General features: G+C 38.1%; 2 protein-coding genes across 2 annotated transcripts in view; both read left to right on the top strand.

The window, feature by feature from the left end:
* The first annotated feature begins 3,247 nt into the window (after positions 1-3,247).
* Positions 3,248-4,860, top strand: hamp (hepcidin antimicrobial peptide). Its single transcript, XM_088307131.1, has 2 exons — positions 3,248-3,493; positions 4,366-4,860. The coding sequence occupies exons 1-2, from the start codon at positions 3,407-3,409 to the stop codon at positions 4,552-4,554; spliced, it is 276 nt and encodes a 91-aa protein (XP_088163257.1). The 5' UTR covers positions 3,248-3,406; the 3' UTR covers positions 4,555-4,860.
* A 13,351-nt stretch (positions 4,861-18,211) lies between these two features.
* The window catches only part of iglon5 (IgLON family member 5), a 127,268-nt gene continuing 118,288 nt past the window's right edge, over positions 18,212-27,191 (top strand). The window contains exons 1-2 of the mRNA XM_088307641.1: positions 18,212-18,336; positions 18,762-18,946. The gene's annotated coding sequence lies outside the window, so the exon portion shown is untranslated. The remainder of the gene's footprint in view (positions 18,337-18,761; positions 18,947-27,191) is intronic.

The raw sequence follows: 27,191 nt of genomic DNA, 5'->3' as shown, positions 1-27,191 counted from the left end.
GACTAGTCGACTATAATCGGTTCAACCCTCGTAGTAGCTCTGCCATCTAGTGGAAGGGCATTTAATTGCAGCCTAGTTGAACAAACCGTACATTACTCATGAGAAGTTTCTGAATTAATATAAAATGCACTCTAACCTTCACATCTAAATAACTAAACTTTTGAGTGTCCAGCTATTCAATATTCCATTATTTGTGGTTTTACTATGCTTCAGTCAAATTTCATCAAGTGACATTGAATAATTTCTTGGCACAACGTTTTACAACCTGGCAGTATCACGCTCGTAAATTGTTTCCGGCGACCAAAAGCACGCCACGCGACATGCTACCATCTTGGCGGCGAAACTTCACAAAATCACGTTTCCAAGTATGACGGCGACCCCAACGCGTGTCGGGAGGCCCCATTGGCGCTTTGTTGACAGTGACGCAACCACGGCCACGAGGTTATCAGTGAACGAGACAGACCGGCGCATGGTTGCCACCGGCGACACCGCCGTCGCTAATTGAGTCTCCGCGGGCAATTTGCGAGCCCTTTTAAGGTGGAATGAGAATTCAAACGGCCGTCGATATTATCTACACTTTATCTTTATTTACCCTCATGCCTGCCTACCAATGCTCACCCCCCCCCCCCCCTGCCATTTTTGTTATTTCGCTTCCACTTTTATTGATTCTGCTGTTTATTCCGCTCGCAGGTTAATTAACCATCGGTTGTTTATCGCTCTCCCGCCGATAAGAGGAAATAAAATAATCCTTTTTGATTTGTTTGCTCCCCAATCTGCTTTATTATGCTTATCTTCTGTCATAGTTTCTTGGCTGGTTTTATGAAGCTATGCATAATGAATCGTGTATCATTAATAACAATAAACAAAACGACAAAAAGTGAATTAACTCTGAAGCAGTATCTCAATTTGAAAAAAAAATAAAAATAAATGAATTCTGATATCTTGACCGTCCCCTGAGGTCATACATACAATAACAACTTGATCAGCAAATAAAAAGAACACAAAATGTCGTGAACTCTGCTGCATATGACAAATGTACTGGTTTTGGGTTTACTGGTTAAAATAGTGTCGGACAAATAGGGTAGTATAAAAAATTATACAGGGTAGTATAGAAAAATGTACATACAGACATACTGAGACGTCTCAGTCTCTCATTAAGATGCAGTAATGCTATTCTTTGCAGAGGATAAAGAATATATGCATGTGAGTATTGATATGTTATCCAAATTCGTTGCTCGTTTTTCGTTCAAATATTCTTTGCTTTGAGGGTTATAACAACACATCATCAATTTGGTGGCCCATTTATAGCATGTTAGCATTAATCCAGCGGACGTTGTGTGGTTGTTTTAAATGCATGGTGTGTCATTCTCTTTGTTTGTGTTTAGCTTGACACTACACTTCAATTGGGAGTGAAAATAAAAAATCAGGTGAAAGAATCTCCAAAATTTTCCAGAATTAAAAATAATGATAATAATATTTTTTTTCCATTTTCTACAGGCGATAAATGTTAGTTAGCATTTCATAAACACCCAAATTGGCTGTTTTTTTTTTCCTTCTAAATAGCAGCATTCCCGGCGGTGTTCTAAAGGTCATGAATACAATAAGTGATCATATGCAGTTAAAATAAATACAAAATCATGAAACAGACCCTGATGGATTTGATCAAATTGACACTTAATGAGGTGTTCTAAAAACACGTTGGCTTTTCGAGTCAATTTTACAAATTGACTGGCAATGTATTTCTTTTAAACACAAGTCATGAATAGAATAGTTAATAAATAATAAAAGCGACGCTTTCTGTTTGTATTTGTGAGTTCTAAAATAAAACAGCAGGGGGGGGCGCCCCCCTTAGATTAGATGACTTCAACTGCTGTCTAATGGATCAACAACAACGTTGAGTGTGTTAGCGCCCTGCTGAGATGTAATGGCGCGTCTACTGCAGGTTTCGTAAGTATTACGCAAGGCGGGGGAAAAAAAACAAAAAAAACGAATGTTCAGGAAACACGAAACACAAATGATTTCACTTGAGCGCTTGTAATTTCGTCAGTTTTTATTTTTGAGAAGGCAGTGACGATTCTGATGAGTTGAGCAGATGCGACAAATGATTAGGCACGGGTAAATTTTTTGGGGGGGGGGGCACTGATCTTCTTGAGGCTACCAAAGTCTCCGAACAATACTGTAGAGCTATTTTTGCACTTTTTCTAATGGTTACCAAAATATCCCAACTTAAATTATCACATCGGCAAATTGCTGTCCTTCTGCTGGGTATCACCGGAAAAAAAAATATACTGAGGCACTTTGTTTATTTCTTCATTTAATTCAAATTTGCATTCTGAATGACGATGATATTTTTTTGTTTTTTATTTAATTTTGTCAGGTAGGTTTTTTTTTTAAATCCGTTAAAATTTATTGTCTGTAAATTTGGGTTGTTTTTATACTTTTATTCTCTAATTATTTTTTTAGTCTCATTATTTATTGTTTTTTTTTTTTAATAGTTTCTATTTTCCTTTTTGTTGTTTTAATAACGGCAATTATGACGATTAGCACTATAAAAATAAATGCGCGTGAATGTAAATCAACCTTTTTTTTTTCCATTGTTAATTTAATTATTTTCATTTCTGTTCACCTTTATTTTGCATTATTTTAATGAATATTTCATGAAAAAATATTCGTATTGTTTTGAATGTTCTTGCTAAATCATAATAATCTATTTTCATATTTTTTTGGTTCTATTTTGATACATACATTTGGAATATTTTATTCATAGTTTTTGTTCATTGATTCCATTTTTTTGTTTCTATTTTTTAGTATTATGTCAACTGTGTGATCCACTTTTAGGAAAACTCATGCAACATTCAAGCCAAAACTTCTCAACTATTTTTTTTTTTCCAATGGTCAACCAGCCAATCACAGGGCACAAAAAACAAAACAAGCAATCACACCACACTCACGGCAGTAAAGTCCGAGCGTAGATTACAACACTGACCCTCGGTACTGTGAGGCAGACGTTCTAACCACTTACCCACCGTTTTGAGCATCCCAAATTGTTTCTGGAAATCAGCCCTCACCCCTCCAACACCGCTTTCAACTTTTACAGAAGCACAGAGGTCAGAACTTCCCCCTTGCGGAGGTTAGATAACGCCTGTCGAGAAAGAGGCCAGCCGGGCCTCCCGGGGAGGGGGGGGGGTGACGGTAAGGCAACAACACCCCCCCGCCCCAAACTAAGCACGTGTATAAATACCAGACACCGTGCTCTCACGCCGACAAACTGGGAAAGCGAGGGAGCGAGCGAAACGACATCGTGATCGGACAGTCGTCGTCTGCACCCCATGAGAGAGACGACCGCTCCACTCTTTGAGGATTTTCAACGCCATTTAAAATAAGACCACCCGCCTACTAGTCCAAAATGAAGGCATTAAGCATTGCAGCTGCAGTGACACTCGTGCTCGCCTTTATTTGCATCCTGGAGAGCTCTGCGCTCCCCTTCAACGAGGTAAGATCACTCGATTATTTCCGGCTAATTCAAACCATTTTCCATTACAGTGAACCCGGCCGGTCGGACCGCTCTCGGTGAAAGTTTGCGATAGAGAAAGAATGTTACAAAAAAACGATACGCCTCTCACTCCATTTCTTTGTATCAATTGTATCATTGTGCAAAATTCTGTGGGTGTTTTGTAGCATCTGCAAGTTCGATATTCCTTTAAGAGGCGGGGCCTAGTCATTTCCTGATTTAAAAGTATGTCGTGACTGTCGCTTTGCTTTCCCTCATGCGACGTTATCACAATTAGTTGACAAAGAAAAATAGAATTTCTGATTTTGTTTGCCAATCGAGGTTGGATTCAAGAATTCCTTTCATCTTTCCTTCGCTTTTTCTTGACGCAGCGTGTAACGAAAACAGAGTTGAATGGGAAAATTGGTTCTGATTTCAAGGATGTCAGTGCATCAAATCCAACCGAATTGTTCGACTTTGAATCATATGGCGAATCGTTTTTTTTTTTTTTTAGAGAGGAACACACCTAATATATATGCATATATTTGTGTGTGCGTGTGTGTGTTTAAATTGAATGAAATACATTGACAGGACTAAGAATTTATTATAAAATAAAATTTTTATATGAAATGAAATGAAACCAAACAAATCGAATTGCTTTAAAATCTTAAAACAAAATTGGCGCTATGCGATATGGAGATTGAATTAGCTGCTAATTTTTATTAGACCATTTGTTACAGCTCATGTGAAATACGCTATATAAATAAAGTTGTTTTGTATTATATTGTAAAATGAGCCGTCCTTGGAGAGAATCAGTCTTGTAGTCCGATTCATTTCCATTGTGACATTTAATGGCCATATTTTTGCGTGCACAGGTGCAACCGCAAGTGGAGGAGGCAAGAGGAGGCGGCAGTCCAGTTGCAGGACAACTGGACGTGCCCGGCGAGGAGCCTTGGACGCCGTATCACGCCCGACACAAGCGCCAGAGCAACCTGTCGATGTGCCGCTGGTGCTGCAAATGCTGCAAGTTCTACAAGGGTTGCGGCTTCTGCTGCAAATTCTGAAAAAAGAGCGGGGAAGACAAAATAAACGGAAGGAATGAGAGGAAGAAGACCCTCGCATCACGACGGCTACAAGCAAGACAATAATTTATTACGCTTCCTCACTGAGCTGGTTTCTAATTTTTATTTTGGTCGCATGTGACCTAGAAGCTGTCGTCAAAAAATGGCACAGTGGTATTTATTTTCATGTTTGTAATAGTCTCAAAACTTTTCAAATTTTTTTTTTTTTTTTTTTGTAATTCACACTGAATTCTGAATTTAGGCCGCCTTGTTCATATTTGGTGCTGAATAAATGGAAATTTTAATGTATTTACTTGTGTATTTTTTTTTTTTTACATAGTTCTTCTCATAAAGTGTACTTGTCATAAAGTATACTTTTTAAAATATTCATTTTTTTTATTTTGGAATTATTTTCATTCACCCCAAAAAAATCTCATTTTCTAATCTCTATAACAGGATGATATTCACTTTGATATATTATTTTACATACTTTTTAATATAGTGACCTAAATGCATTTGCACTTAAAAACATTTACAAAAACTAATTAGCTTTTGAAAAAAATTCTATAGGTAATTTCTCCAATTCTTAAATAGAAAATAATATATAATATAAATAATATAAAATATAAACAAAAATATTTCATTTCCTCTATCTCTTTACTCTTATATATATATATATATATATATATATATACACACACACAACACTTTGCTCTCTTCTTATTGTCCTTTTGGCCAAAATCCTTAAAAAAAACAAAATAGCCAACTATCTTTTCTTTTAACCGCATCGGTTTTTAGTTCGATTTTTGTGCGTCCTATCATGATGAGAGTTTGCCGAATTTCACGGCCATCAGACACTCTGGTGCCTGATGTTAATATTTTCTTACCCTCTGGGTTGGGAGGATAGTAGTGAGTTATTCAAGGCCTGTAACAACAGCCAATCACTCGTGTGGCCAGAGTAAACACATGCGCACACACCGTTATATAATGTAACAAACACTTAGTGGGATGCAGTCGGTCAACCGTTGTGTCCCTGAACTTTGAACAATGAAATTTCATGGTCATCAACATTTTTTGCATTAATAGAATATTTGTACCGTAGTTTTATTTTTTATTTTTTTATTGATCTATTTAGGATGTAATTTTCTTTTTTTTTCATTTTTAAGTTTTAATTAGTTCACATTATCATTATTTATTTTATTTTATTAATTGATTGTGTAATTTTATGAAACAATTATATTTTATTATTAATTAATTAATTATTAATTATATTTGTAATTTTATATTTATAGTTTTATTTATATTTTAAGCTTTTTTTTCAAATGCAAACCTGCAACACAGTCAGCATACTCTGCCAACATTTGTGAATGAAGAAACAAATATATCAGTTTTATAGATATAGATTTTGTTTGAGGCTTCCACCGTGCCTGACATAATCATATTTTATCCAGTGCTGGCATCCATTTTACAACCTATCATGGAGACGATTAATATTCTGCTTCCAGCTATACTCTTTTTTTTTTTTTCTTTTTTTTTTTTTTTTAACTCCAATCCATTTTTACTTAACCATATTTTACATTGTAATAGAGTGTCCAAACTAACAATTTGTCACAATTATGAATGTGCGTGTGAAAGAATGTGTGGTTGGCGAAGGAGGGACTGTCAGGAGGTGTTCCCCATTGATTGGAGGAAAAAGAACATTTGCATTTAGATGGTCCCTTTGCTTCCTTATGCGCGTGCGTGTGTGTGTGTGTGTGTGTGTTTGTGTGTGTCAATACCGTTGTGGTCTTCCTTAAACATAATGGATCTGCGTGAGTGCGTGTGTGTGTGTGTGTGTGTGTGTAGGGGGGGGGGAGGTTGGTCATGAAGCCAAACAAACCATCACAAAAACGCCTCTGCTTTTCTACCTGGTGACAAACGATACCACCCGCCGTTCGTTTTCATTAAACGGAGGCCAATGGAACAAGTCAACAAGTGCCGCATCCCAGCCAAGCAACTGCGCCATTGGGCGCACTTTGTGGCTGTTAGTCTTTGTCCAAGCAAGAATCCTATCCATTTTCAATGATGCTGGATATGTGTTGTCAATTTAAGTTAAGGTTAAACATGTGCTGAAATTGTCTTTTTAGGGGTAGGAGTGGTCCTGAAGTGCTAAACACAAAAACATTCAACTCATTATAACCGTAAATCAAAATTAACAAAAACAAAACATGAGCAAGTAAAAAAGAAAGAAACAAAAAAATAACCACAACTGCAAATCAATAGAAACAAAAATGGCAAAATAATCACAACAGCAAATCTAAGAACGCAAAAACAAAACATGACAGCAAATTAAAAACTTAAAAAACAAACAAAAAAACAATCATAACAACCATTGATGTTAACCAATGATAAACAAAAAAATGAAAAAAACCCCAATTAAAATTGCAAAACAAACCCTAAGCATAACAGCAAAAAAAACACATTTACAAAAAAACAAAACACCATAGCATTTCAAGAACGTAAAAAAAACATGACAGCAAATTAAAAACAGAAAACCAAAAAAACTCATCACAACAGCCATTGATATTAACAAATGATCAACAAAAGATGCAAAAAAAATTAGATTTTTCTAAATAAATTTTATTTAATTAATCTAAAATTTAGATTTTTTTTTTTATTTTTTACAAAAATATTTTTCGATTCTCTAACTATTTCAGAATTGTTTTCTGTGCTACTTTTTCATCCAGTCCTCATGTGACAATTATATATTCCGAACTTTTTTTTTTGTAATATTTCTCGCTCTATAGCTTTTGCTCTCTTTCATTTGAGAGTGTACTTAAACTCATTCACTACCAGCCGAGTAAAAAAAAATAAAAATCTTTGACGTGTTTATCCGTCAATGGGAGCGAATGAGTTAACATTTTGACTTGAGTGTCGTATTGATCCGGTATGCGGTATGCCGCTCATGTGCCCTCATTGCGCATGTATGACACGCTGCAGCGGCGCGGTGGATGAGCGTGTGAGTAACGGCGTGAACGGGAGGAGAAACGCGGCCGCTGGGCAGCTTGCTGACACACTTTTGCTTCAGCCGCCGTTTGAAAAGATAACACGTTCTCAAGGCAATATTCTTCACTAATCCCGTTGGGATTTAGTCGGATTTTGCACAAAAAAAGTCATACATGGTAACCAAAAACAAAATGCATTTGGGTTATTGAAAGACAATGATATCATCACATCATTTGATGGTGCCATGTCGTGATGCGAATGTCTGTGCTGTTTTTGTGTAGAAGGTGGCTCAATGGTATTTTAGGTTATGGCGCATTTTTTTTGTCGTATTTTTTCATTATTTTTAATGAAAGTCAAAGCGACTCCAAAAGTGGTTGAATTTTTGTGCAATTTTATTCTCCTATTAAATTCACATATGTTTTGATGATGAGCAAACCCAAAATAAATTAAAATGCTAATTTTTAACATAAATTTACAAATATAAAATTGCAATTTTTTTTCTTTTTATTTACATACATATATAGTATTTAAAATATTTAAAAAAAATACAAATATAGTATTTTTGTTTTTGTGACTTTTTGTTGAAATAATGAATCCATGTAAATAATATTAATAAATGTGACAAGATCAATTGAATGCAAATCCACAAATTTAATTTTTTCCCAAATTTTTAAATGTCAAATATTTATTTAAAAATAAAAATAATTGTCATTGTTTTTTTTAAATAAAAATCAAGGCTAAAATACAATTCTTTTTTTTTTATAAATTAAAAAAAATAAATTAAATAAAAACAAAAACAACACATTTGAATACATTAAAAAGATTCCCGTCAGTTTTACACATTTCAAGAAGGAAAAAAAATTCCAAAACAAATTTCATTGACTTTCTCCATTTTCAAAGTCAACTATCAGTTTACTGCTGTGATTGATTACTCATGAAATGTTGCATCATCGTGTCCGTTTCATGTGCGGATGATGAAGTCGCGTCATGTATCATTGCAGAGGATTTCTGACTGCGCTCCGCAGCGCCCTCCCTCCCTTCTCCTTTTGGTCTGTTGCATTGCAGCGCATCGCACTTGCACCCCCCATCCCTCCCACCCCCGCATCCCCACCAGCCCCCGCTCCCGGCCATGTCGATCCTATCGAACAATAAGCAGCATGAGCGGAATGCGTAAGGAGCGAGCATCCCGCCATCCATCCCCGAGAGAAGACCATGTTTTTTTTTGGGTTATCTTTGTGTGGATGGGAGCCACCCTGAGGTGGGCAAATAGTCGGCCTACTTGGCATAGAGCAGCCCGGACTCCCCCGCTGTGTTTGCCATTCGCGTTGCAGCGCCAACACAATTGTAGCGGCTGCGATTTGTCACGCCACGTACGCCGTCAGTGTACCCACAAGGCTTGCTTGTTTCCTGCCTGAATGCGTGCGACTCGGATCGCAACAGGACATAAGCAGATGCAGGAGCACAAACAAAATCTTAATGTATGATCGAAAAAATACACATCAAAAATTGTTATTTCCCCCCCAAGAAATACAAAATCACAGCGGAGCCCTGCATACCCTCGGTTTGGTACCCATGAACTCACCTATCTGCAGATTTTTTTTGGTCAAGATTTTAGTTTGGAGCTCAATACCCATTTTTCACTCACTGGTGGTATGTCACCGTTTATTCAATCATTTTTAGTTTACCAAAAAAAAAAAAATATATATATATAGATATTTTTCATTTCCTAATAGTTTTAATTAAATGTGCTTCTATAATGGGTGGAACAAAAGACGATTTAAATTGGAAAATCAGTTTTGATTTTGCATCGAATCAAATCGTTGCACTTAAAATCGATTCATTTCGATAGATCGATGGATGGATTTATTCCGCATAAGTACAGATTATACATTTGCAGCACGTGGATTTTCACTCTTCGCGGTCCGGCCCGTTCCATGCCATGCGACTATCGGGGTTTTGTCTCCCCCCTCAACCTTAGGATAGCCAGTTGGATCAATTCGACGCCCCGAACGAGAGCTCATAAGTTGCAGATTCGATGACATCAGCAAGAAACACGACTCGCTCTCTCCGGGGACGAGACGCCAATATCTCCCCGCTTTGCGGCACCTGGCGCGACCTTACAAATCATCAGCCTGCCGGCGATCCGCTACTCGACTGGGCTTTAGCGTATCACGGAGAGAGGCGGCTAATCGGAAGCATCCATTATTGCGCAGTGGTTTTGTTTGGGGCCGGCGGCAGTTGCCGCTGATGGATGCCAATGAAAGCTAAAGGAGAGCGGGAACACATTAAGCACGTCGTTTAGCGCATTATGCTTTTCATTTCAAATGTGCCTGTGCATGATTTGAGTTCAATCTATATTCCATGTATATACTTTGGTGAGACGTTGCGGATTTATTTGACTCTCCCAAGTCTGGACATGGAGGCACCAATTATAAAATAGAGTCTGTCCAATTACCCGGCAGGCTGATTTGATCAACCAATATTCGCTCTTTTAAACTCGGCGAAGGATGGTGGATTATAATTCCAATTTTCGACAATTGCTGTTTTTTTGTCTTCTGTTTTTAGTCTTTGGTTTTCCCAAAGACTAAAAAAACTTGTGTAATAAATCTGTTATTAACTGTTATTTATTGTAATACAGATTTTCAATTGTAATATTGAGCATTTTTTTTTCAAAATCTTTCTACACTAACTCGAAATTATTAGCACAGGCAATTATAAATTTATTCCTTCAACTGTACACGGGTTCAACTCCAGGTTGTAGGCATTCGCCCCCCGCAGAGTGTAAATAATGGTGTCATGATGATGATGATGATGATGATTTTGCGTAGTTTTGCCAAGGCAGCAGTCGGCACTCCACCGAGTGCCGTTGTGGCTCCTCAGTGTGTCCTCGCGCATGCATAAAAAAAGCGGCCTGTTTTTTGTTGATGCATTTTTGCCAAACAAACGCACAACGGGGTTTTTTTTTTTTTCTTGCTGATGTGAGGAAACGGGAGGCGATGATTTGAGCGAAGCCCATGAATATATTTGGGCTTTATGAGCTGATTTTCGGCTGGAATATGCTTTACTGCTCTCTGGCGCTTCTCAGGAATGCTTCATTAGGAGCCACTGGATAACATCGGACGCGGATTCAAAACCTCTGCGCAGTCTTGTAACGTGGTTTTTTTTTTTGGTTCATTTTTTGTTTTTCATGTAATCATGTCTAATAGCTTTTAAAAAAATATTTCCAATATTTCTTTTTAGATTTTAAACATTTGTATCTCATATTTTTATTCCAAAACATTTTTCTAACATTTTGTATTTATGTATCACCTTTAATGATCAGTATTTTTTGTTGCTGATTGTTTTTTTTTTTAAATATTTATTTTTCAAAATATTTTGTAGTTTTCCAAATCTTTATGTAGATTTTAATGTATGTGCAGTTTTATCAAATATATTTGTATTATTTTCCAATATTTTAATGTTTTGCTCAAATATTTTTTCAGCTAATTTGGTTCTGCACCTTTTTTCGTACGTTTTCTACAAACTGTTTTTTTTTTAACAAATTTAATGCAATTTTCTCCAATACTGTTAATTTTCTGTATTAGGTGAAAATCTTTCATCCAATATTTTGTAATAGCTCTAATATTTCATTTTTTTTGTTGTTTTCTTTTTTTTGTTGTTTTCAACATTTATATTTTCTTTTTTAAAATAATTTTCAAACAAACTTTCCATTATTTTGTGTCTTTGTTCAAATACGTTAAGAATTATCATCGAATATTTCTGTCATAATTTAATAAGTCATATTTTAGTTTTCATCTCATTGTTTGGTATTTCTTCCTATCCTATCCTATCCTATTCTATCCTATCCTTTCACATCATTCCTGGTATACTTTCTGATTGAATTCCCAATTTTCTCTTTTGTTTGCATCCCAGCCATGACTCAGCACTTTTGCGACAACTTCAAGGATCAATAATCTTGTCGAAACATCCTTCGTGACACCGTCGGTCCGCGGGGGGAGCTTTCTCATCCAAAAGTGATCTCGCCAAAAATCCAGCGGTTCCTCATCTGGCTCCTCTGGGGAGACGGACAGGAAATTGAAGAAGAGTTATTTATTAGACACACACCACACATGCTGAGTGTTGCTGCCCTGCTGATTCAGCTCACTACTACAGGACATCAGCTGACCGAAAAAAAAGAAAATCCATCTGTCCCACCTCATGGACATCATGTCCATCTCTTAGCAAGCGAACACATGAAAAGGAAGGAAAGAAGGAAGACAGGGAAGGGGTCATCGACGGCTGGCCCCCAAAAAAAAAAAATCAGTTCCGAAGGATTAACGTACTCTCATTTCAGATGAGTTAACAAGTTTGGCATATTGCTCGAGCAGCTCAGTTGGTTTACAAGTTCACCATGTGAGACCGTTGCGCTTCCTGTCCTTTGATCCATTCTATTTGGGAACTTTGTTCCATTTGGGTTGCCACATACGTGTCCATCTTAGTAGGCCAAGAAATGGATGTGAAATGATGGTGTTTATTTCCTCATCTCGCGCTTGACGCATTGTTGCTACGATAAGATCTCTCTTTGGGGAGCAGGACATAAAACACACACTTCTTTGTGTTTTATGCCTCCATTTTCCTGTCAGGACTATGAAAAAGCTTTCCAAAAAGCTTGTCGACCATTATGACCTTTAGCTATTTTTTCCCCCCCTCCCTGTCGCTTGTAAAAAGAAGTTTACCAGCGTTTGACGTCAAATTGGACCACAAAATCACATTTGGAGAGAAGCTCACGGGGGCAATCCTCATCCGGCGCAGTAAGCCCTCGAATGATACAGTCTGGAAAAATAGTGGAACCACAAATCAACTGATCAACCATTAAACAGACGAATAGGCTAGCTAGGTCATTAACTGACTTAGGTCCATTTTTCATAACTCTTATAGTTTACGAACCACTGAATAAACTATTAAACAAATTTGCCAATTAATCAACAAAAGAGCTAACAGCTTGCTGGATAGCTAACTTAAAACTAGCTAGCTAATCAATGACTCAAGAATGTGCTAGCTAGCTAACTCCATAACTCATTTTAGTTTTAGCCTATCTTGCTGTTTTACAAATGAACAAATTCAAAAAAGCGGCTGACAAAATAATACATTAAATAGTTAGCCAACTAACAAACAATATATTAATTGATCAAATGTGCTAGCTAGCTAACTATTAGCTTCTTTTTGTTTTCGCCATTACCCTGCCTGCTTTCTAATAACAAAGATGCCTTCACTGACTTTTGAACTAATCAATAAATGATTGAACAAATGTTTGTATTAGCAATTTAGCTAGCTACTAAGCTAGCTAATTAATGAACTAAAGAATGTCCAATCTGAATGTGATTCTATTTTGCATTCCTAGGTAATCTACCAGTGTTATGCTCCAAGATTCAAGGTCGACCATTTCCACTGGGGAGGTCCCGTCGGCTGCCAGAAAGGCGGACCCCGGCAGGAACAGAAGCGGGGATGTGTGTGGAAGATGACAGTTGTCAGCGGGGGTCTACAAAGAGTGTGTGGCTGTGAGCAGGTTCAGTGTGCAGCTTCTCTGATGTCCGGATCTGACTTTTTCTTTTTTTTTTTTTTTCCAAGACAGGAAAGATGCTAGAACAACATCAAACAACTCTGCCAACCGAATGCGTGTTGCCCTTTGCAAAAACAACGAGGAGTGCGACCTCTACCAAAGGAGGACAATCCTAAACACGCCAGACAGAGACTTGTTGGACTGGAAAATTCACGAATTGACAGGTCATATTGTTTCACTCCGCTAGATAACTTTGTAGCACTCTGACTTTGTGGTGCGTCCACATGGGACGCAAACGTTTCATTTGTGACACCCTAAACCGATTGCCAGCCAATCGCAGGGCACACTTTGACAAAAATATCCAGTCACACAAGCCCCCCTGGGGACAATTTAGAGCATAGGTGTCAAACTCTGGCCCGCGGGCCAAATTTGGCCCGCAGTGTAATTCTATTTGGGCCGCGAGGCTATACCAAATGACTACTATACCATTTTACATTCTATATGAAAACAGTAATTTTAAAAACAAAACATTGTATTGTATTAATAAAACCAGATAAAATACAAATTTTCAATAAAAACAATAAATATTGATTTTAAAATATTAAATGCAGGCCCGCGGCTTTGTTGAAATTTTACTTTTCGGCCCACTGTGTATTTGAGTTTGCCATCCATATTTTTGGAAAGTGGGACAAAACCGGAGTACCCGGCGAAAACCCACGCAGGCACGAGGGGGGAACATGCAAACTCCACACAGGAAGGCCAGAGCCGGAATCGAACCCACGACCTCTGCACTGTGAGGCCATCGTGCCACCCAAGAGCCTAACCTCTGTTTTTTTGTTTTTTAAATCAACGTTTAAATCTCTTAAACCATCAACTATTGACTAATGACAAATGGGAGAAGTTGAAGGGATGCTTCCGTTGCACAGACTGGGCTATTTTTCTCAAGGATACAGACATGGACAATGCTCCGAAATCTATTACGGACGACATTAACTTTTGCATTGACTTTGTCATACCCCTGAAAATTGTTAAACGGTATCCCAACCACAAACCGTATTTCACCACTGACATCAAGGATTGAATTTAAAGGCTTTTAAATTGGGTGATGACGCATAAGTCAATGAGGCCCATAAGGATCTCTGAATATACTCAACAGCGCGCCAGCAACATAAGGAACGGGCAGACCGAAATGATGGCACTCGATCAGACGTATGAGTAATACGGACGCTAAAATCAAGCCACTGTTTGCCCATAATGAAAACCACAAGGGCAAACAAACGGAACAATTTCTACTTCCGTTTAATATTGACATTGCAGAACGTGCTGAAGTCTTTGAAAATGTGATCGGTCACTTTAATGTGGTTACAATTGAATTTAGAAACAACCATTTCGAATCCAGGCTCAAGAGTATTTTGAGTTTGTGAAAATATTCCGAATTTCGACAGAGCGGCAAGTGAGTCAGTCCTCCGTGATCGCAGATTTATAGCCGCGTTAAAAAGTATGGAAAAAAAAAAATCCTTTCATCCAGAGATCATTTTCGAGCTGGCGACTCTCCGACGGAGGCAATACCATTTCATCAAACAGAGCTCATGTGTTTTTTGTCAATTTCTTCTTTTCAAATCTTTGGAAGATATCAGATTGTTGTGCAGGCACCACCAATACAAGCATCCGTTGTTTCCGTATCAGTCACACTCCTTTTCAGCCAGAAATGAATGTGAGGCTTCTCTATAGGAAGATGAATGTACTCCATTTATGACTCCGTGCAAAGACGGGCTTAAACAAAAGCCACTGTTTCACTTCACTCATTTATTGCTGGCGGACGTTTATATTCGTCAACTGGAATCCAGTTTACTGCCACCGACAAATGTAGCGAGCTAGCTAACGTGTAGTAAGTATGTTTTACAACGGGTACGCACGGAAGAGCGGCTCGCCCAGCTTGTCTGTGAACTTTAGTGTGCTGTCAACAGAACCTTGAGGGACTCCTGCTCTTCTTCTTTGTTTGACATAGAAAACAGGAAATGTGGATTTTGACTTATGTCCATTAAGATAAGATATTCTTTATTAGTCCCACAATGGGTATTTTTTTTTCAAGTCACATCCAGAATTTTCCCGTTTTTAAATGGTCTTTTTAGTAGTTTTTTTTCTTGTGTTTTTGCAGATAAAAAAAAGAAGATTTTTCGGCCTGATAATCAGTGATGAGCCATCAATTCATACCCATTGGCAGATGGAAAAGTCCTGATTGACTTGAAAAGCATTTTTTTTTTCATTATTTTTTTTAAAGAAGAATGGAGCCAACAAAGATTGAGATAAAGTTGTAATTAGGCCACTCAGACAAAGCGTAACTCTTGTAATTGTTCCGGCCCGCCTTTTGTTTTGTGACCGTGTGAATTAATGAAGGCTTTATCTTGATGTGGTCCCCCCCCCCCTGCCGCAGGAAAGAAACAAGATTGAAGAGGACACTTTGGGAAATATATTTGTTTTTAATTGCCCTTTTTAAAAAAAAAAAAAAAAAAAAAAATATATATATATATATATATATATATATATATATATTAATATGTCAAATTTTTAAATGTATAGTTTATGTGAATATTTTTTTACAAGCATATTTGTGAATTTATGCTTTTGATATTGCAACTGCGGTCTTGTAAAATTACAACTTAAGCTTTGTAAGACTTTTTTCTTGCGGTATAACATTATCCTCATTAATACAGAAATTGATTACAATTTCATTTTTTCCCCCTGACTATCAGGAACAATATTGCTAAAAAAACAATTTTGGTTTATTCTTGTAAGATTAGATCTTTCCTTGTGGCTATTGTATCATTATTTATTTATTTTTTAATCGAAACATCATGACTCTTCATAATTGAAAATTCTCTTTTGTCAATGGGCAACTTTCTTCTCGTCATGCTACATTTTTAAATCTAAAAGTTTGAAAATTGCCACTTTATTCTTTTGATATCACCTTTGCCTTGGAGTATTTACAAGTTTATTTTTTCTACCGAAAAATGCTGACTTTATTCTTCTAAAATGAAGTCATGTTGTGGATATGTTGTAAATGACGAGACGAGAAGACCGAGGCAAGTCTCTTTTACTCTCCACACAAAACGAACTGTTCACACAGAAAGCGGCAAGCGACTCGCCTTCAACGGAAGATCCTCATTCTCGAATCTCGTAAACGACGCCCATGTTCGGACTACCTGAATGGAGCGATCGGTGTGTCGCCAGAAGTGTCTCGTCCGTGCTCAGTGTGAGTTCACGTGTATCAAAGTATGCTTTAAATTTTAGCGAGCGACGGAAGCTGAAAGGGGGAATAGTGTGGTGTCCATTTTTTTTTAATCTTATCGTTTGAATCTGTTATTCTGAGAGTATTGTACATTTTTTGTCTCTGCCCCACCAGTTTATCCTGCTTTCAAAAAAAAAAAACACTGAACAGAATAAATATCGACATTGAACTGTCGAGAGAAAGAAAAGAGAATATGTCATCTCTGAAAGCAAAGGCACATAAATAGACAAAACGGACGTGCGGACGGCTTGAAGGCGAGCGAGAGCTTTTGTGGCCTGGCGAAGTGAAGGGCGTGAAATGAAGAGAGGCGAGGGGGGGGGGGGGGGGGGGCGATCCTGCTGGAGTGTATCCCGCATGGGAATGAGTGCCACCGGGTCAGCGTGCAAGCGGCTAAAAAGAAGAGAGAGACGGTCAAGGCCCATTAAGCCGGGATGGCGCCTGGCGTCCTCGCTGATGGGAAAATGGAAAGTTTGCAGCGCGCCAACTTCTCCAACACCATCAGGAACTCGTCCGTTACGCCTGCGTGGGCTGATATCGAGCAATTTTATAGCTAATACAGAGCAGCGATTCAATCGTCCTCGCCGTTGAGTTGCCAAAAATATATATATTTTTTTTTTTATGAAAAAGGATGAAGAAAAGTTATAATTTCATATTTTGATGCAAATAGTAAATTAGGAGAATTTTCATTTTCTAATGTTGTAATTTTATGGGAATTAAATTGCAACGTAAGGGGGAATCACGTCTGAATTTTATGCAAATAAAATTGTAATATTGAAGGAATATTTTTTTCAAGAATTATGTTGTAATTTGTGTCGCAATTGAAAAATAATCTCATATTCTATGTAATTAAATTTTTAATATTAGTTTATTCAAGTTTTAATCTAATTAATATTTTTTACGCTAATACTATTTTATTAATAAAATTACGTTAGGCGATTACATTTTTGATATTACAAGATAAAGTTTGTAATTTTACCAGTAAACTATAAAGTAATAATTTTCTTGACATAAAACAACATTATTAGACATAGTTGTTATTTTATGAGAAATAAATGACAAATTATTAATCCAGAATTTTATGGAAATAAAGTTGTGATATAACTCAAATAAACTTTGTAATTTAAGTAAGTCAAAGTCAGAATTTTACTCAAATAAAATTGTAGCAATAAATGAGAGTAGTTGTCATACGAACAAAAAAATTTACTTTTAAAAAAAAATTATTTTGAATTTAGAAGTAATTTACACCAAATCTTAATCTTATTAGAAAAAAATTGCGTATTGCAGTAGTTTTACGAACGAGCATGTTCTCGTACCACTGCAAACAAATAATTTTAAAACCGCCAAATAAGAATAAATTCAGAATTTTACGGACATAAGATTGCAAATTAGTTGTCATTTCACCCAAAAAAAAAAAGGAAATGTATATATTTACATCAATAAGAAAAAATATTTTCGTGAGTGCAGTTGCAATTTCATAACAATAATAAATGTTTGCAAATATTTGAAAACAAATTTTAATAGAACACTAAAGATAAAATCCTGATTTTACTGTGAAGCAATTTTACAAGAATAAATACTGAATTTTATGAGAATAAAGCTGCAATATTACAGACAATTAGTCATAAGAATAGTCGTAATTTTATGAGAACCAAATCTTACTTTTATATAAATGAATCATAATATCACCAGAAAACATCAGGAATTTTCTGAGAATAAAGTCACAATTTCATAAAGATAAATTCTGAATTTTATGGCACCAAAGTTGCGATATTGTTCTCACACATTTTTTTTTTTTGCTAGCTTCCCGGATGAGTGATGGTGGGCGGGGCTTCCTCTTGCACAGTGAGGCCAGTTTCAATCAGCTGCTTTCAGGTGCACCTGCGAGCAGATTTCACTTGCGCCACAAATCACATGCAAAGGCGCTGACTGCCATCAATCGATTTCTTCTCATGTTTGCTGTTTTCCGACTCAGGTTTTGTTCTGTTATCTGGAAGTATACCTGAGTTTATGTTAGTAATATTGTAGCATTTAGACCAGGATTTGATCACCTGCTTTAGTTTGAGTTCTTTTCTGTAAAACCAACCTACAGTCAAGTAATTTTTTTTTTGTTTATTAGCATTGTAATATAAAATCACAACATTACAATTTTATGAAAATTACTTGTAATCCACAAAAGCTCACTCTTAACTCGCCAGAGAGCCGAGTCATTTCTTTTGACCCAAATAATGACAATGCAAAATTTAATTTTTACTTAAACACTCCAAAATAGAACTAAAAAAAACTCCTGTGCAAGAAGAAAAATGTAAAGACATTTGTGAAATCTGTGATAAAAATGCTTTTGAACACACACACACACAGCAAACGTATTGACACTCATGCACCTTCATCCTTTTGCAGCCAACCACTTGCACGTACCACATTAGCACGTCTCCAGCGGGATTTTTCACCCGCCTCTCAAGTGTCGCCACAACGAGGGAGTCAACATGTGCCCGAGGCTCAAACATTCGCGAGGCCACACGGCAGCAGATGTTTGTCTCTCGTCCACGAGTGCAGCAACGGGAATACTGGAGCACATTCAACAGGTGAGGAGAGGAGAGCAACAACCACTGTGTATAAATCCAAGCCCGGAATAGTAATCTGGACCTTCTGGTGAATTCTCAGTGGGCCGGGCTGCTATTTTCTGCTTAGGCGTCGATTCCAGCCTGTACATCAGTTTTTTTATTCAAATCTATTATCACATTCTTCTACCAATTATTTAAGCTCATAGGCAAGCAAAATTTTAAAATGCACCGGTTGGGAGTGTGGAAAATATTTTTCCACTTGTAAGATTTGTAAATACTTTGTAGTCGGAACGGTTTCAATCTGCGTAAAAATGTCAAAGAACTAGAAGGCCCAAAGCGTCGCGGAATCTAAACTAATTTTGCCGCTGAATAACAATAACAATGCTAATGAGCTAACGCTAATCTCTTTCATTCCCGTTTCTCGTACTCCTGAACAGGTCACAGCCATTAACAATCCAAAAAAAAAAAAGTGACAAATCGACATTATCGCGCAAAGCCTACGGTATAAGAAAGAGATAAAAGGTGCATTGAGCACTGCAGATCAGACACAGCAGAGGTGGCGGCCTCTATTGTTCGAGCAACACAAGCAATTTTCTTCTCTCGCCTTGTCGTCTTTGTGCTTTTTGACGACAAGCTGGAGCGCCGGGTCCTGATACGCACTGTATTATCCGCCGCGCGCACTTACAAGGTTCTGACACGCTGGCTCCACTCCTTTTGTGCCGACAAAGCAACATTATATGCCGCCGTGTGCCGTAAAAGAAAGTCTCCAACTCCGGCGTCTGACTGAGAAACAATTTTATGACAATAATTGAAATGTTACGAGAATATCTTTGTCATTTTCTGATAATTAAATCTAAATGACGATGTTAAAAAGATTTATAGTATTTTGTGCCATACACTATTACCAGAAAAAAATCTTATTTGTCAAGTACAAAATAATTTAAGAATAAAAATAAATAAATAATAATCAAGAAAATTTATTTTCTGAGAATAATTACTATACATCAAATTTATTAACAAAAATTAAGTAACTGACAAAAATCATAGTATGACAAAAGTCATAATAGTATGAAAATATTTTTGAAAAAAGTAAAAAAAAAATGTTTTAACATATATGAAAATAAATTTAAATGTTTTGAAAATAGTCATATTACAAAAATGGATTTGTAATTTTGTGAGAATAAACAAAGTTTATGAGAATAGTCGGAAATAAATGGATAATTATTTACAAAATAAAGTTGTGTACTAGTTTAAAAAAAAAAAAATTCCCACTTATATAATGGCGTTAAAATTAGATTTTTGTATAGTGTTTGTTTTTCATTTGTCCCTTTTTGGGATACATCAACTTTTTTCAACTTTTTTCTTTTTATGTTTCCACTCAAGATTTTGGGGAATTCAATGAGTGTGCCATCAAAATAAGTCTGGTTTAAAAAGGGTCAATCCAATCCGCGAACGCCTCCCCAACCGAGGGGGTCGTGGTATGTTTTACGCCGAGGTTGCCTTTTATTCCCGGTCGAGCTGGAATGAGAAGGCCTTAACGCGCGCCACTTGAAGATAAACGACTCTGCCAGGATGCCGGATGAGCTGCAAACCTCTCGCTTTGCTTTCCCCGCCGTTCTGTTTTTTTTTTTTTTTTTTTTTTGCACCTGCCATAACCATTCCAATTTTCCTTCTTGTTTACGACAATTAAAACAATGCAATTTTGTCGTCTTTATTTTTTGTTCTGTCTTGTTTGTGATGTTAATTTTCGGCTTTGATTAGATTGTAATGTCTTCACCAGAGACTTCTTCGCGCTGTGCACGGATACGAAACGCTCTCTTTCAGCAGCGCGCCTAATGGCGACTAATTGTTTGCCCCAATGAGACGATAACTCATTTCTTCTTCAGCTATCAAAATTGATGCTTTGTTCTCAATCATTGCAGTGGAAGGTGACGCACAACTTTGGCAGCAAGACTTATGACAGTATTTCAGTCGGAGTAGGCTCAGAAAGAAGCAGCTAAGAAAAAAAAATACAGGGAACAGCTTATTTATTTTTTTTATTATTGGTGCCACATTGCAAACGCGCCTCTTTCCATTGGTCAGTACTCGTCAGCGCCTTCAACATCCGTCAACGTAAAAAGCGTTCATGAGGAACAGTCCTCAAACGGTTCCTTTTTGCTTCCGAAAGTGAACCTTTTGTTTTTCATCCCGTTTCGAAGATGCGGCTACGATCTCATTTGTCCTGATCGTAGTTCCAATTTCATTTTGGAGGAAGTCAAGAATAATGTGCAAAAATTAGGCTGAGGATTTAAAATGGCGTCTGCAACAAGCAGTTGTTTAAATACGGAATTGCAATAATGATTAAAAAAAAAATTGGTAATAAAACTAATGCTAATTTATATTTTAAAGATGCAACAATCACCATTTAAAAAAAACCTGAAAGTACATTTTTTTAGTTCTAATCACTTTATATTTATCTAAATTAATTATAAAAATTAATTAATTTATATAGATCTGTGTTTTTTTTCTTTTTAAAAAAAAAAAAAACAAGCTAATTTAAAACGGTTCAGAGTAAACAATGTATACATTTTGAAAACAAAGGAAAAATATTCATCACGATAAATTATTTAATTAGCATTCTGGAAATACGTGACAGATGAAATAAAGTCTTAAGATGAAAAGTAAGTATGAGAAATGTAAAAAATACTAAAACTAATTTGAGATTATTCTATCTATCACAACATAGCATAAAATGTTTGTTTTTTATTTTTAATTTTTAAAAAAGGAAATGTGTAAAGATAAAATAAGCGACACTTTTTGCCCATTTGTAATTTTTTTTTTTTTTTTTTTTCGTGGTGCCGCAATAATGTCTGACATGTTTTTCCAATATCGATCAAGTTAATTAACAGAAACATTGCCTTAAATGACAAACATCGGATGATTTTGATGGACAAAAGAAAAAGTGTGTGAGAAAGAGAGAATCTTTGAAATCAATCGATTTAGTCACGGTCTGTCTGTGTACGTGCGATTGTCAGCGGCTGATGACAATCCCGTTTTGATTTTTCTGGTGTTCTGGTGTAATTGCCTGTTTAAAAAAAAAAAAAAATCAAACTACGACATTAGCAGCCGAGCGTTTCCTCCTCACCGTATCATTATTATTATTATCATTATAGTTCAACTGTGTCCTGACGAGCCTTTCCTTTTCAACCCCAAATAACCGCCTTTTTAAAATCCGGCGTCTTCACTCCGTAACGACTTCTTACCGCTGTGATGCGTTTCACGTCTTCGCTCCGTCTCTTCTCTTCTCTTTTCTTTTCTATATTGATTAGCTGCCGCCTCTGCATTGACACGCGCGGACAAAACTGATTATTATCGTTCATGATTAGACTGCGAGTCTTTCACTTTTATGTACTGCCGCAATGCTCCCAGACTAGTCGAAGAAATCGGCGAATGTGTCAGAAGGTTTCTAAAACACAAAGCCAGGGTCTCCATCCGTTGTAGCAAGTGGAGAAAATATTCTGGTTAGCACTGATGCTAACGCTAAATAAGATGTGTCCAGACTCGTCCGCCAATGAAAAGACACTCTACTAGTTGAATCTATTATTTGAATACACATTTATTTTAAATATATTGTTTTAATAACACAGCTAGCGCAACATGATGGAAAAAATTTGTCTGTTAGCATTTCGAGGGCCTACTTGTAATCAACAACTTCCATATAGCATTAGCATTAGCACCATTCATTGGCTTTATTCGTTGGTGGACCAGCGAGGACACCTCTAGCGTACCATTAGCGTTAGCATTAGCGTTAGCATCCGTGGTAATATTATAGCGAATAGTCCTTGTGACGTACCTGCCATCGACTAAAATCAGGTGTTTACGTCAAAATACGAACCAAACGAGTTGTGTTAGCGTTTAGCATGTGTGCTTGATTCATTGTTGGGACACCTCATGTAGCATTAGCACCGACAGTTTCTTTATCATAATGATTTGTTTGTAACTCTCAGCCACTGAAATAATCGAACATGTTTTATTGCTGTCTGTCAAGGGGGAACTGGGAAGCAGAGCAATTATTCCTCACGCTGCTTTTAAAGCAGCACAGTGTTGACTCTGTGGCAAGTCTTTGCCGTCACGTCTGCCCTCATGCGATCAAGACGTTGTTCCGCCGTTGCGCCAAGGTTTCCGACCCAATAAGGAGGCACGGTGGACGATGAAGGGCGAGATAGAAAAAAGAAGACGAGATAGAAGCAGGATAAGGCCAGGTGGCGAGACACCATTGCAGGATTGCGTCAGTGCTCACAAACGACCAAATCAATGGTGGTCCGAATGAGAAGAATTCTCGAGCAGAACAAAAGGAGGGAGGGGAAGAAGGAAGGATGACGCAACAGGTGTCACATACCAGCAGAGGCACGAGGCGACAGCGGCATGGAAATCAAAGAATGCATACATGGACGAATATATTCACCAAATGTTAATATTTTATATAAACCTTTTTAATTGACGAAAAAAAAATGTGTTGAGATAAGAAAAAAAGAAATCGCACATGGACATTAAAAGAGTTTCACATTGCAATAGCGCAGGCGTGGCCAAACTGCGGCCCGAGGGCCACATGCAGCCCGTTAAACGTTTTGACCCGGCCCGCCAAACTTGAAAAAAATTAAATGAATAAACCTCGTTAATGTTTTATTTTCGAAATATTTTATTAAATTTTAGAACCCATTGTGACCCGCCAATCAAAAAGTTTGCCCACCCTTGCAATAGCGTCAAAGTGACGCCGGCGCCATGCTGCCCCTCCTTCAGGAAGTCGCTTGTCCCCATTTGACATCCTTTGTCCAATCAGGTGTGAGCAGGAAGTGCCGTGGTGTGCCGCCGCTCTGCTTTCTGGGCCGCCAACGTTTCAGACTCTTCTTTGGACCCACATGAGTGCGAGCTCAATAATCCTTCCATTATTAATCATTCATTGATTAACGACTCAGTGCCTAAAGTACCTCGCCGAGTGCCAGTAATGCGTGCAACAGCACTCCTGATAATAACCGAGCATGGAAGTTTAGCCTGCTGACAGAAAAGTTCTGCTTTTTTACGGCTCGTTTGCGCAGAGATCGATGGCGGGCGTGCATGATAAATTGCGCGGGGACGGCTATTGACGCGCTATCATTAAGACTTTTTTAATTAGTCGGCTGGGAGGGAAAAAAAAAGAAACGGGATGGAGCGTAGAAGCGGCAGAGGCCTCCATCATGGCTACCCAATGACTGCATGCGTGTCATCTTGTGGAAATTCCAATAAAGGATAAAAATGTCTTGAAACGGGTTTTAAAATTGGACAGAAAGTGGGCGGGGCTTGCCTAACATTTAATGGGAGCTCATTCCATAGGGAAGGACCGGCAACAGCAAAGGCACGATCCCCGTCCTCTGGGGCGGGGCCAATTAAAGACTTGAAGACCAACAGAAGTATCTAAAGTACTTTGGGAGCCGGTGAAGAGAGGCTAAGCATTTCGCACCAGTTGGAGGCGCCAGGATTGAGAGTTGAAGGGCCGAACACCTTCTGTCTTCTTTTCATTAAAATTCAAGAAATGAAATGACATCCAATGTATTTTTTCAGCATTTTGGACAAATATGTGAATATTTCGTTTCCTCCTCAGTTTTCTCAATCTCCCTCAGTAATCCCCTCACATGCATCTACGTCTGTTTCCAGAAGATGAGAAGCTCACGCCACAATTTCTTCCCGAGCGTTTCCTCGCTTCGCCTTTCCTCCTATCTTCCCCATCTTGCCTCATCCTCCATGTTGCCGCGCTTCCTTGCGCCACTTTGGGATAATAGAATTCAGAAGAAGACGAGCCTTTCCAGACCAGAGGTCACCCCCAGCGCCTTTCTTCTTCAATCACGCTCGGCGGGACTTCTCGGAGGCGCGGTGATTGCAATGAGGGCATGGCAGCCGTCGCCACGGCGATTCCTGTGACTTTTCGGAACGGCGACTTTCACTCGATTTTATGAATGACATTTATTGCGCTTCTCCTTCCGTGCACCGCCGTTATGAGCTAGCGTAGGCAGTTTTTTATTTTTTAAATGATTTATCTTTTTGGCATATCCGCAACCAATTTGGGCTTGTTTTGGCAAATTCCCTGATAGTACTCCAGCAGAAATGTCTCCTTTTGAACCAAAATGGCCAACACTTACCTACATCTAGGCAAAAATACCGTACTGCACTTTACTTTGGAGTCAGACAGTCCTCCCTCAAGCGTCTCCAGTTGCGCCAAAATACTGCACCTCGCCTTTCAACTGGCGCTCGGAAGACGGATCGCATAACTCCAATTTTGGCTTCTCTTCACTGGCCCCCAGAGCACTTTAGAGTTCGCTTTAAGATACTTCCGTTGGTCTTCAAAGCTTTAAATGGCCTCACCCCAGCGTACCTCTCTGAGCGCCTCCAACCCGACGCACCTGCCCGCTGGTAACGAGGACGAAGCGCAGCCTCAGGGGGAATCGTGCCTTTGCTGTTGCCGGGCCTTCCCTATGGAATGAGCTTCCATTAAATATGAGACGAGCCCCGCCCCCTCTCTGTTCACTTTTAAAACTTTTCTGAAAATGAGATCCAATTGGGGCCTAAGTGTGAGAATTTTTTCTTCGTACTCAAACACTCAATCTCCAAAAATGGGCGTCCCCGATTGAGGGACGAGTTCTCGAGACTGAGATCTGTCTTGTTGTGACGGACATTGGGGCTGAACTGAGCAATTCATTTTTTTATTTTCAAGGTCCACGTCGCATGTATTTTTAGCAAAGCAGCAAGAATTCAATCTGTATTACAATAAACTCTTCAAACGGAAAGTTTTCCATCTTCAGACGCTCATTTCTCAGGAGGGTGCGGTCGGCGTTTGCGCAAAGCGAGCCGTTTTGCCAGGCCGAGCTCAGCAAGGTGTCCTTTTGCGTGTTTGTCCTCGCTCGACGAGGTGCCAACAGCCGACATTAAAGACTGGAGGTCCGCTTTCTATTTTATTAATTGGGTGTGAAATGGCTGTCATTCCCGCCGAGGCGCTCAAGGTGTCTCGATGACGGAGCGCTCGGCCCGTGACTCCGATAGCCTCGCTGTGCATTTAAGTGCAAATGCGGGTGTCGCCGCGCCACCCGTAAACGTACGAGTGGGGGTGCAGGGGGGGGGGTTATCTCTGGCTCGAAAGAAATGATGGATAGCCGAGGGATTGCTGGCACGCGGCGGCCGATGAGATTTGCCAAAAATGATCACGGTGGTAATCAGCTTGTCTGGCTCGTAAGAAGAAACGTAGACTTGAATGTTGAAAGGTCGCCGTTATAAAACGAGCACTCAAATGAGTCTTTTGCGCTTATTAATGATTGTGGTTTCTTGTTCTTGGTTTTCTTGAATCATTCGATTATATTCCTGCTTTGAAATGCACACCATGATACAGAAGAACTGGGTTTGGGAGCCATCCCACTTCTGACACCATTTCAGTCCATGGAGTCGTCGCTCCAACCCACATTTGAAGCAGAATCTGTTATTGTCCTCCTTAGCCTCGTTAGAAAATCATCAGTCGAAGTCATAGTTCAACTTGGCTTACATGAGAGTAGGAAGAAGTACGACACTTATCTAGTCTGACCGCTTAGCATACTTATGAAATAATTATATAGTTACATTGCTGGACAATTTATATCAAATGAATTACGCCTTAATAAAAATATACTCCTTTACCATGTTCATATAATAACTAACTGTGTATATAAATTGTTCATATTTATACTTGATTTATACAAATTTGTATCATTATATTTTCAAATGTTTCGTTTGAACACAAGTGATTCACATCTTCTCAATTCATGATCATAATTATTCCATAGTGAAGTGACTCGGTATGCGGCGATAATATTAGTCGATTTTCACAGAAGATAAAGAAAATATACTTGTATCATATTGTCTGTACAGTTGTTGACGCACCGTTTGTGTAGAAGAACCCGTTGCTTTGAATGATTAGCACACAAGGACTATCTATGCTAGTTGCTAGCCTGTCTATAGCGTTTAGCAATATGTTAGCATGAAGCTAGTGATGGGTAAATAAAGCTTCAAATCTGCTGCATTGAACTAGTTGTAGTATTTTTGGACTCTTGTAGATGGCACTCTCTGTTCTACATTGAGTTGACTTGCCATTTTTTAAGCCAACAGTGCCATCTAGAGGACGCGAAAATATAATAACTGGTTCATGCTGCAAATTTGAAGCTTCATTTTCCAATCACTACATGAAGCTATCGGAAGGCAAAGTCGATGTGTAATTTTATTTTATCTTTAG

This window comes from Idiotropiscis lumnitzeri, chromosome 10 (genome assembly GCF_059441095.1).
Source record: "Idiotropiscis lumnitzeri isolate Australia: NSW breed Sydney's pygmy pipehorse chromosome 10, RoL_Ilum_1.0, whole genome shotgun sequence".
Lineage (NCBI taxonomy): Eukaryota > Metazoa > Chordata > Actinopteri > Syngnathiformes > Syngnathidae > Idiotropiscis > Idiotropiscis lumnitzeri.
This window is presented reverse-complemented; position numbering and strand designations above follow the sequence as displayed.

Bases quoted from the DNA above. Each gene is read 5' to 3' on its own strand.
- hamp (XM_088307131.1), top strand. From the start codon at position 3,407: ATGAAGGCATTAAGCATTGCAGCTGCAGTGACACTCGTGCTCGCCTTT. The intron at 3,494-4,365 runs GTAAGATCACTC...TTGCGTGCACAG, and splicing joins CTGCGCTCCCCTTCAACGAG to GTGCAACCGCAAGTGGAGGA.